The sequence below is a fragment of the Tasmannia lanceolata genome, unplaced genomic scaffold, assembly GCF_043159265.1.
Source record: "Tasmannia lanceolata isolate RefF3 unplaced genomic scaffold, GAP_Taslan_0.1 ptg000048l, whole genome shotgun sequence".
NCBI lineage: Eukaryota > Viridiplantae > Streptophyta > Magnoliopsida > Canellales > Winteraceae > Tasmannia > Tasmannia lanceolata.
This window is the reverse complement of record NW_027518725.1, coordinates 1,495,767-1,508,251: the sequence shown is the minus strand read 5'-3', so window position 1 is coordinate 1,508,251 and position 12,485 is coordinate 1,495,767. Positions and strand designations below refer to the sequence as shown.

The 12,485-nt window shown below is 38.4% G+C and overlaps 1 protein-coding gene across 1 annotated transcript; it reads right to left on the bottom strand.

Annotated features, from left to right (window-relative positions):
* Nucleotides 1-573: 573 nt before the first annotated feature.
* LOC143864349 (RNA demethylase ALKBH9B-like) lies at nt 574-12,224 on the bottom strand. Its single transcript, XM_077375275.1, has 6 exons — nt 11,723-12,224; nt 10,805-11,320; nt 3,296-3,381; nt 2,627-2,937; nt 1,161-1,232; nt 574-1,043 (listed from the first exon to the last, which is right to left on the bottom strand). The coding sequence occupies exons 1-6, from the start codon at nt 11,820-11,822 to the stop codon at nt 761-763; spliced, it is 1,368 nt and encodes a 455-aa protein (XP_077231390.1). The 5' UTR covers nt 11,823-12,224; the 3' UTR covers nt 574-760.
* Between the last annotated feature and the right edge of the window lie 261 nt (nt 12,225-12,485).

Sequence of the window (12,485 nt, the reverse complement as noted above, 5' to 3'; positions counted from 1 at the left end):
ACTATTACTTTTACACTATAAGGGGGTGGCCCAGGGAAGAAATAGAGGCAAGTATATCATTTCCTTTCAGTATTAGGGTTTCACTGTTTTTGTTGGTAGGTATTTAGGTCAGCTGGAATTGAACTTCCAAATCTTTGACCATTGAGTTAGAGGCTCAATCGCTTGTGGGATTCACTTTCACCTTAATAGTTCATTTGATAGTGATCTTAAATAGCTCAAAAATTACACCAATTTCAATCTTAACATAAAAAAGTTGAGGAATGCTAAACTGAAGGTCAAAAAGTTAAAAATGCTGAACAGATGGGTGCCCTTGCAAAAACAAGCCTAGGGTGCTCCAGTGGATAAGGAATGCTAGACTGAAGGGCGCGGTGCAAAAAACACACAGCCACAAGGCCTTGCCAATAGATCCACATCATCCAACCATATTTTATAATGGCAATGAACAATGCGAAATTAAAGGAATGATAAATGCAATAGGGTGATGTGGATCCAATGAGGTGCCCTTGCAGTTGGGTTTTTGCAAGGTGGTCATTCAATTTTACATTCCTCTTCAAACTATTGTGATACAAGATAGTTGTAAAATATTAAGATATATTCATATGAGGTGGCTGCTCTCAAGCAACAGCCCTCCCAAGTGCTGACCTGAAGCTCTGGAACTGAACAGACCTATTCTTTTCTTTTTGAATGATAAAAACAAACCTACTCTTCAACTATGAATAATATGAAAGACAAATAATTCGGGCCAAGTTGATTGATGGGTTCATAGATCACTCATATTCAGCCTTACTCTATGTCTATTTATATGTCCCAACCGAGTTTGAATCGACAATGAATGTGGGTTCTTGCCATAGGATTTCTGCTCTCCCTCTGAATTTCCCCATGGAACCAGCCTCCTAGTTGAATTTAGCTGTGGATTTGATGGCCGTGATTTTTTCGGCTTCTCAGAACAGTATGGAAGTGGTAGAATGCCCTGCAAATCCGGTTCAAGTGCAAAGCCGCGTGGGCGCTTTCTATCATCCATTTTCCTAAAGGTAATGGATATCCTGAAGAGAATGAAGAGCACAGGTAAAGATCATATTCTATCAATCAATGTCTGCCTCTGGAATTCACACCATAAGTAATTGAGAATGATTTACACAATATATGAGTTTTGATTTCACCTTTTGGCAGGAACTGATGGCACACAATGCTTCGCAACGTCTGCTCCATTTCCATTCAAAACGAGTACTGACCTGAAAAATAAAGAAATTCATCTCAAAATATTAGACTGATGATTGGAGAAATAATCTTATGTGCGTGTGTTTATGAGATAGAGAGTACGGGTGCAACTTGGTCGGGTAAGGTTGAGCTTTGCTAAAAAAAAAAATGAATTGGAATCAACAGGAACAAGACCTGATTTTAAGGTAAAAAGCTTGACCCGAATTCAAAAAAAATAAACCTGACTTGCATCCCCAAGAGAAAAAGATTTGATATGATGCTAGCAACATGTACAGGTTTGAAGGTGAAGGGCCTCGTTGGATACCCCAACAATTATTTGCATACAATCTTATATGCAAGTGGTTGTGAAGTATTATTAACAAATAATGATCATAAAAGTATTATTTATGGCCTCCAAAAAAGTCTAAATGCCCCATTTGCAAATAAGATTAACTTAAAATAATCTCTTTCCAAATAAGGACCAATTTTGGTGGAATTCAAAGAGGCCCTCAATAGATTGTAGTTGGAACAGCAACAAGAAAAGAAATTGAGAATGCAATGTTTCCCAAGTACATGCATAGGCCATGTTTGGCAACAATGAATTTTTTCATGATAAATTTAGTTTCTCAGTGAGAGAGGAGTACGGCGGGTGGGAGAAGAAGAGATTTGAGAGAGCACAAATGAGTACGGGGTGAGAAGTGCCTAAAAAACAAGGAAAAAAGCAATCATATGATCGAATTTTTCCTCGTTTTTAGGCACTTCTCACCCCCTACACATTCCTGCCCTCACAATGTCTCCTCCCACCTTCCCTGCCTCTCTCTAACCACTTGAGAAACTAAATTTATCATGAAAAAAAATCATGGTTGCCAAATATGGCCTTAGTAAACAAAGAAATCATGAATATATTGGGTATTTCAATCCAAACTAAGGAAACTCCTGAAGGAAAACATTTTGGATGCTATTGAACAGTTGACGAAAATAAAACATTTGCTACATCTGAAACAAATGAAGATAATATTGTATATTTTTGTCACATAAGCAATAATTGGATGGTGCAATTTTTGAAAAAAACTTTACAATTCACTCAATGGTGTAGTCGCAAGATGACTATGACTAAGGCCCAGTGTCTTCACAGATGCAAGCCATTAAAGGGTGTTCTCATTTCCTTAGATAACCAGTAGCTTGTTTACCCAAAAAAAAACCCTACATAAATTTCTAAAAAAAATCATTTTGTATGAATACTATCATCTCAATTGACAAGCATACATAGGAATTAGGAAAGGGTGTGAAAACCCAATTCCATAACTCCTAGCAGATTAGATAATTTTCATCTCTACATATTCAAACATCCACACAACAAGAAAATTCCTATAAAATGTTGAAAAGCAAAAGAAATGGTTCTTGAAATTAATGTGCTAATCAGGCTTACCCAACCGGCAAGGGAATTGCAGTTGAACCAATGAACTCGCCCGGCCCAGCAATCTTCAAGTTCGATCCAAAGAGTATACTACACTCACTTAGAAATGATACGGTACAAAACGGGCGAACAAAGTCATGGTTGTCAATATGAGGTGGAATGCAGTCTCCCTTCTCATAGATATTGACAATGCAACTGTCAGGTATACATGATGGAGGAAGAACGTGCCATGCAACCAACCTCCTTATGATAAGTTTGAAAAGATGAGGTATGGGATCAACAGCTTTATTGCGGAGGATGCCCGGTGGGTTCCCATTTTTATCCTGTCATCACAATTTCATCATACAATGACAGGTCAGAGAGATCGGTAAAGTCATTTTTATTAAAGTATAAATGATTAAATAACAGCAACTCTAATAGCATAAGCGTCTGGAGTAATTGGTTATTTCACATGGTATCAGAGTTATTTCACATGGTATCAGAGTTATTGCCTCACGGCAGGTCCTAGGTTCAAAACCCAACAAACTCCTTGCTATTAAAAAAACATGTGTACAGCCAACCCAAAAAGAGGGGCCGCATGTGAGGGGGAGTGTTAAAGTATAAATGATTAAATAACACCAACCCTAATAGCTTAAGCTTTTGGAGTAATTGGTTGTTTCACAATTTTCAAGATCAATTTACCGTTGCATAATTGTAACAGCAACCAAATTGGATGGTCACCCGTCCTTTGCCCCGCATCCATTTCACCGGTTCAGAATATGTGTGCTCTGCAAGTAGAATAAAACATAAGATCCCATTTTTTACCCAAGAAGTACTTCCAAAGAGATGAAAAGAGGTATGCATGTGGAAAAAGAACTAAAAGAAGGCCATGTCAGGGTTTCCAACTGGCTAAGAGTCTCACTCATGTGATGAAAGTGAACTACGTGAGTATGAATCTTGGCAAAAAAAAAATACTTATCATAAGTTGCAGTGGCCATCTCTTGCGAATTCTAAGTCCTAACGCCTGAAATAATTTTCCAATATGGTTTTCTGATAAATTGCAAGCCTGAGCCCATGTCACTGAAAGATTCAAAATGACTGAAATTTGCCAATTAATTTTTTAAATCCAGTTCATTCTATCCTCATTGCAAACCTAAAAGTCACATCAATGTAATACAATGCAGATAATGATAAAAGAGAAAGATGAAACTTATATTGTGCATCACAAGGGATATTAAACAGTTGTAGGAACTGACATCTACCATTTAATTTGGGGCATACCAACTTCTAAGGATTTCACACATGTATGTACATTTTTTGCATGAGTTTGTATAGAGAGAGAGTGTGTGGGGTGGGTGGGTGGGTGCGCGCACATTCAACACACACAAATAGAGCTGCTAATTTCCACCCATTTGAGGTGAAACTATTATCTTTCACCTTTTCTAATTTTTTTTGTGGCTGAGAGTCAGCACATCCCTATGAGAGTTGACATGTGAGACTTTTACCCTTCATCCTTTCTAAAGGTGAGAGTTAGTGATGCTTCTAATTATTTAGATTGCTGAAATAACCTTGACTTTAATGGAAGAAATCTCAGAGAAGAGGAAGAAGACTGAAAGAAAAAGAAAACTTCACAAAATTCATTGATATCCCCCTTTTACAATTTCCCCTGCTTATAAGCAGATCCTATAAGTTACAACTGTTTTAACTACCTTAGTCCAATCAGCAGACTTATTAACTAGAGTTCTAAATAACATCACTTCTTTTAACTATAGTTCTAACTACCATTAGTTGTCTTAACCTAATAGCTGACTCAGCTTCTTGTTACTTAGATACATAGTCAGATGGCCATTTTGGTTGACCTTTACTTCTCTGAAGTCGTACTCTTTCTGTTGTGTGAAATGCTTGATCCACTGACTCTGTTTCTGCATTTGGAAGTGTATCAGTTAGCCATGGTTTTAAATTTCCACACAAACCGACACGAAATGACTGAAATGTTTCTGTACCCATACCATCAAAATCCATACCGAAACCAAAACTCATATCGAAAAAAAGAAGCCATAAGTGTATTAGTGGTATACTATATTAGTATGTGTTACAAAATTATATTTATATAAATTGCACGTAAAATATGGTGCATGCATTATGTATAAATATTTATATGAATTACATATGAAATGTGATGTGTATTGAATAATTGGACAAGTGTGACAGTGCATGTTACTAGGTGTTTGATGTCGTTAAACCAGTAATATAACGGTTTCCAAGTATGTATTTTTTTATGTATTTGTGCTTATTCTAGCATTTTCCAAAAAAAAAAATCTTAAAATTCTATCATTTCCATATGTTTCCATACGTTTTTGTGATTTTACAGTATTGCCACTGAAATTTCCAATTGAAACCGAAATGTTTATGTTTCAGTGACAACCAAAACTGAAATCAAAACCAAAATTCAAAACCTTGGAGTTAGCATGTCAATAGAGAGAGGAAGAAGTTCTGAATAGATTAATGACTTTTCTACTCAATATCCACCATTGATATGCATCCATCCTGGGAACAGCATCACACTTTATATCCCAACAAACAAAAGAAAAAGAATGCAATTAGAAAACCAAGAACAATAACAAAACCCACCGTTCTCTCTCTTTACCAACAAAGAAAAAGCACAAACCCAGTTTGGATCTCACACTCATAATAACCAAACATCTTATAAAAATCCATAAAAACAAGAAGAAAGAAAAGCCCACGAAAGAAAGGAGAAGGCAAAGGATAAGGAAGAAAATCCATTGCTTCCTCTCCTTTAAATTCTCTAGCTCTAACCCAGTTGTTGCAAATCAAGACAATTTGATCAATAGTCATCTCTTCCGTTCTCTGAAAAGCCTTAGGAAGAAGGTTTCTCAAAGAAAGTTGATCCTCCCCACTCATGAAATAGAACAGAGGATCAAAGAAATGGAAGAATTGAAGGCGAGAATAAAAGAAACCGTTAGATTTGCATGGATTTCAAGCACTTCCTTTGGGTTATTTTAATGCAATTTCTTTTCTAGAATTATGAATGGCCAATAGGTCGCATAGTAAGTAAACCAACACTTACCAGTTCGTTCACAATAGAAGAGAGGTTATCTTGAAGGCCATGTCTACCGAGGAAATCAAGAGTCATGCTAAGGTTAAACAGAAGATTTCAGACACCCACATACTAACCGTGCCATATGAAGAGCCACCTACCATGCATATCAGTAACATTGTATCAGAACAATAAAAACCACTATTGTCATAGAAAGATTGTTCTGACGTTACTTAGCTCATATGCATTGCACAAGGATAAAGATGGCAATGATCTTTATTCAACACGACTGGGAAAGAAGAATCGTCTAACAGAGTATGCGAGAGCTTCAACTAGTTCCAAAGAACGCAGATGGTGCTGCAGAAGTAAAACCGACATTGTTTGTTCCACCCACGATTGTAAAGCTTAAAGACTACTGAATTTTAATTTGAAATCCAGATTGTGCTCATCAGAGGAGACGGTCGTCTAACATACTACAGTGGAAATACTTAGTTTGTTAGAAATGATGACATCGTAAAGATTAAAACTGACGTACTCCCGCTAATGAAGCTGACAATTGTACTCGAGAGTGTCGAGCTATTTCAAGAGAGGGAGTATGATGGGGGACCATCCTTGTCCTTACGAATTTTGGATCTTCCTATCAATTTTGGTAATATTAGCCCTTGCGTTCGATTATCAAATAAGACATCAAATTCCCTTGGGTGCCACCTATTTCAAGGTAGAGTGAAAAACTTGTTTGGGAGGCCCTCGTCACATAGGGCATAGAGCTTGAGAACTTTACGGATGTTTCATGATATTCATATCGATTAATGCATTGACATTGCATGTAAAGTCCCCCATCACTCATTCAGATCTCGTATGCCATGATGAGGAACCTCTGCTTGTCCATTTTGCTTTTTTCATGTGGGATTGAGATGACACTATAACGTCTTCTTCTCGTTAGGAAAAAGATCATGAAAGTCTTGTTACCGCTATCTTTATGTATATGTTGCGTATAGCATCAGTTGTTTGATGGGACATCCTTATGTCAAGACTCGCCTCGATCGGTTTCAACCAAATCCTTTGCCTATTCTCGCTTCACTCCTCGTGATCATTTTCAGGTTTTAGAGTGTCCTAAACGATGCAGGGGACGATGAAGATTTGGTTTTATAGATGTTCTTACCGGACATACCAGCTGTCATAAATCGATAAATGAGGAATTGTCAGTAGGGGTGGCTCGACAGGATCAATGATCGAAACCAGCAGCCACCTATTATTTTTGTTGGATTTCTTTGAGGAATCATAGTTGGACTTGAGTGGATGAGTCCACGTTGTTTAGTTGAATTTTGTTATGAGTCTAATTAGAGGATAATAGGAGTTGTTTTAAGAGTCCTAGTATATTAAGAGTTTCATTAAAGAAAAAGTTTTCTAATGCAATTAGGATTAGGTTACCTCCCTTGTTATCTTCGTGGGGTTTCTTTTCCATAAGTCTGAATGGCCAATGGCCTGGACTGCTATTGATAATGATGTGAATGAATGAGTTCCTTTGCTTGAAGATGTTGATGAGAATGAATACCTTTCAAAAAAAGATATTGATGTGAATGAATGAGTTCCTTCGTTTGAAGCTTGTGTGATACCTCTTCTCCCCTAAGGTGTGATGTCTTAGAACTCTCAGATATGATGCTTGGGAACCTGGTGTGATTCTAAGTATTTATGTCTTTCCCTTACTCCATTACTCTTCTTCCCAACCCTCCAGCTTTTCTTTTCTATTTTTCTGGTTCTTGGAGAATTGATGCCCACGACCACTTAATTGCTACCCCTCAACTTCATAACTACCAGTCCATCGTCCACCTTCTTACAACCTCCCATCCAGACCTTCCCTGCACCCAAAGACTGTAGGTTGTCACCATTGCTAAAACAACCTGTCCCTTAACCAAAACCTAGCAGACCAATTTTCCCAACCTTGACACCCTTTCACCAGCCCAGAAATCCACTTTAAAACTGCCAACCACCATCCCTATGTAGAAACGCCCTTTCTTGAATCCAGATACAATAACACACCCAGCACTATTCTGGAAACATTCACTCTGCTACCTGTAATCCCTTGAACTCTTACTGTACCACATCCCACCAACCATGGACCAATTTCTTAGGCCATATCTTTACCCCATCCCTTAGAAGCCTAAACTTGGCACCCGATTTCCTTCTCCCTTCATTGATCAATGCTAGACCTGTTTCCTGCCATCAAACTGTTCAAGAACTTTTCTCCCACCTGAAAACATATTAGGAAACTATCAATTCTGCTGCAGCTTCCCTTTCTAGTCCAAGTAAATTGAGCCCCCGACAACGGTAGATCAATAAGCTCCTGATCCGCAATGAAATCTCCAAATGCACTCATTTCTTGGCTCATTGCTTCATTTTGCTACAATCCACTCTCTCTTCCGTACACCGAATTTCATTGAAATCACCCCTACACACCGGGCATAGTTCCATCTTTCCTTAATAACCACCAGTTCTACCCAAAAAGGTTCTTCAGATCCCTGGTAGCTGGCCCATCCACACCTGTAACAGATCAAACTGTTCTCGTATTTATAATTTTTAGGATTAGCGATACAGAGAAACTTCCAATCAAAGATTCCATTAACTCCATACAGCTTGAATCCCATGCCACTAAAATACCTCCAGATGCCCCAATAGCAGCTTTAAACATATGATTTGTGGACACGGACACGGAGTGTCGGACACGGTGAACTCCCAAAATTTAGAAACGGGGACACGCCTAAAATAGAAAGTACATATAATCATGATTTTTGGACACATATTCGTGTGCCGAGTTTCGACACGGACATGAGGTATCTAACATGGCAACCACTAAAAATCTAGAAACAGTGTCACACTCATATATATATATATATATATATATATATATATATATATATATATATATATATATATATATATATATATATATATATATACACGGACATGAGGTATCTAACATGGCAACCACTAAAAATCTAGAAACAGTGTCACACTATATATATATATATATATATATATATATATATATATATATATATATATATATATATATATATATATATGAGGAAAGTGAAGCTACACCGCCGGTGTAGCTAACTTAGCTACACCGCCGGCTTAAAATACAATGGGCCCACATTGTTTTGGTGATCCAAAGAATTCATTTGATTGGCCCTCACATAGATAGGGTGTCCACCAAAAATCAGCTCCATAGGATCATCCCAACCCTACGATTTGTGGAGGCAAAAATGAACGTGTAAAAACCTTCACAAATTTGTCCATTTTTGCCTCCACAGTTTGAAGGGTTGGGATGATCCTATGGAGCTGATTTTTGGTGGACACCCTATCTATGTGAGGGCCAATCAAATGAATTCTTTGGATCACCAAAACAATGTGGGCCCATTGTATTTTAAGCCGGCGGTGTAGCTTCACTTTCCTCATATATATATATATATATATATATATAAAGTTACTGACACTTTTAGCATTACACTTAAAAGTGTCTAAAGGAGTGTCGACACGTGTGGACACAGGTGTCGTGTCGGACAAGACAGGACACGAGTGTCGGCAATAAATTCAAAGTATCGGCCAAATCATAGTTTAAACACAAAGTCCCAGTGCCCCGGTAAACCAATACTCTTTGCCATTGCTCTACTTATTTATGATAATTTAGTTTCTTGAATGCAGACTTGCTTAGGGTTTATATCTTTTATTATCAATTTAACCTGGGCATTTTTCTCCAATGACCCAAGGCCATTCACGTTCCATGATAGAATCTTCATTAATAACTTCGGTTTCGAGAAACACTACCCCTGGAACTGCAGTTGCTCACCCCTTCCTTTCCTTTTAAAGCCTTTAATCTATCAGATGAGCTACCATAATTTATTTCTGATTGCAAGCGAGAGAGTTTGCGCAACATTCTTTTCGTGGCATCTAAATTTGTCAAGTCCCTTATTTCCGCCTTTCTGAAAAACTCTCTTAAACCCTCTTCCATTCCAGAAAAGGATAATCCCAGAACACAACCCACGATACAATGTGGTTGACAAAAATTTCCACCAAATTAAGACCTTTTCCACTATTCTACCAAAATTTACCATTTTGGTAGAATTTGGTTGGAAGGTGAGAAGGAGGGCATTGCCACATGGGGAAAAAGCAATGATTGTGTCCCAAACATGTTGGGGACTCAAGTGGAGTTTTCAATGCAATATTGGCAACCAAACAAGGAATCAACATTCATTGGCGTTTGAAATTCCAATGAATGCCAAGCGTTTGTGCAACCAAACAGGGACATAGAGAAACCCAAGGTCTTAATGGGTAAGTTTTCCTAGGATCATGGATAGAAATATCACTAGTATTCTGGTCCCAAGTATGCATGGCTGTAAAATGATTGGCCCCACAACATCAAAACATGAGGTGTAAAATGGTGGGCTCCACCCTATGCATAGGTTTGGGCATAGGCCCCACACCCACCAAAACTTGAGGTGTAAAACGTCAGCCCCATTCCATCAATAGCATGAAATGTACAATGGTAGGCCCCACCCCATGCATGGATTTGGGTGGAACCACATCAAAACATGAGGTGTAGAACGGTGGGCCCCACCCCCATCATAGCGTGAGGTGTAAAATAGTGGGCCCACCAGAGCAGGTGTAACATGGTTGCCTCACCCATGCTATGCTTGGGTCTAAAGTGATAGGCCCCACCCTATAAAAACAAAACATGAGGTATAAAGAAAAGATTTTCCAATAAAAAAATTCTTGGAAAGAAACACGATTAGTATATATTATAGATAGATAGATAGATAGATAGATTATAGATAGATAGATAGATTATAGATAGATAGATATAGATAGATAGATAGATATAGATATAGATAGATGTATTGACCAGTGGGAATAAAGTACCGTAAAAACAAATTGATTACTAGTTTGAAAATATAGAAATCCATGGGTCATATTTACAACAACATAAACACATCAATTATATATACTATGTTTATGACTATTTTTAATCGCATAAACTAGCAGCTTCTCCAATCAAAAGGAATAATAAGAACAAGGATGAAAATTCCACCACAAAATGTGAAAGAGATGGCATATCAACTAAATTCAGAGAATATAAAAGTGCAGAGGCAAACCTTTCAATTGACCTTCCCTCCCCATCTTCTGAAGCATGTAAACAAAAGCAACAATCCACTTCTGTTCAAGATCACTAAACATCCCAGCATGAAGCTCAAGTCCATCAAGAATATTAACAGTCCTCCCTCTAATTTTCTCCAAGGAAACAAAATCTTTCTTCCTCTCCACGCTCATGAAACGTATGTACTCCCTTTGATCACTCGACAACTTCGGTTTCTGTTCAACTTTCCTCTCTTCCTCCTCCCATTTTGAATTGCACTCACCCTTCACATCCCCTTCCTCCTTCCCTAGCCCATCGTCTTCTCGACCCATATCAACCCATAACATATGGGTGTTTGGGGAATCAACAGTTCTAGTAACAGTGCGATCGACACTACTTTCCGACCACCCATTTGCACCCTCCTCTTCCCTGCTTCCCATCGAATTCGTGTCGCAATCGTCATGACTCAAGAGAGATTCTGGCGCATTGCAACTCGAATCTCTGAAATTTACCAAGTGAACATTCTCCGAGCACTCTAAAACCAATTGAAAATCGTCAGTCAGAGGGAAAAAAAGGAAAGGAAAAAAAAAGAAGCAAGTTTCTAAAACCATTTGAAAATCTGCAGGAGGAGGGGAGGAAAAAAAGAAGAAGCAAGTTTCTAAAACCATTTGAAAATCTCCAGGAGGAGGGGGGAAAGCAAACAAAAAGTAAGAGAAAAGTATGAGAAAAACCTAACCTAATTGCAGAGAACCAACGAGGTATCAGCAAAATAAAACCCTAATCTCAAAAAATCGATGAAATCTTGATCTAAAAAATCACCGATTTACATAAAAACAAACCCAATTCAACAACAAAAAATACAGGACAATCGCAACATTGAAGCTACGAGACAGATTGTTAGAACAAAAGAAATTTGAGATGAAGATACGAAGGGCACCTTGAACAATAGACTGGATGGGATCTAGAAGACTCTGTGTGCAATCGGCAGGGATTTGGAGTTCCTGAGCTTTGAAGCTGAGAACGAAAGGATATTTCATCCCTGCACTGAGTCGACTCGGAAAAGGAATCGCGAGATACAGTGGAAAGTGTTAGTGAAGAAGAAAGGGAACAAAATAAGGACCGACCGTTAAGAGGAAAATATGGAGATTATTCGCCCTTGGATATTGTAGGTCGAATTTACTAACATGCAGACACGGAGCCAAGGGGGGCGAGGCGGGGCAGTTGCCCCCCGGCCCCTGATTTTTTGCCGATTTTTTTGCCACTATAATTTCCAAAATATTGCCCGCCCCTTGGATTTTGCCAAAATGTCGGCCTCTCTTTAATTTCCAAGTGAAATCTTGCCCGCCCTGCCTAGGATTTTGCAGAAAAGTGTCAATCTTTGATATCGAAACGAAATCCTGTTTTGGAAATGATTTCCTTTCAAGTTTACAGATATCTCTCCTAATCTCTCATTTTCTTAGAAAATTTATCAGGTATTTATAGAACTGTCAATCGGGCCGAGCTTGGGCAGGCCTGAGGTGCTAAGCTCAGCCCATGTCTATACAACGGGCTTCGGGCCTAACTAAATTAGAAATTTACTTGTCCAAACCCAGCCCAAACTCTACAACGGGCTTCGGGCCGAGTTCGGGCTTGCCCATCACCTCTTATTTTCTACACGAGAAAAGACTAAGCCAAGCACAGAAAAACCAATTTCATAAAAT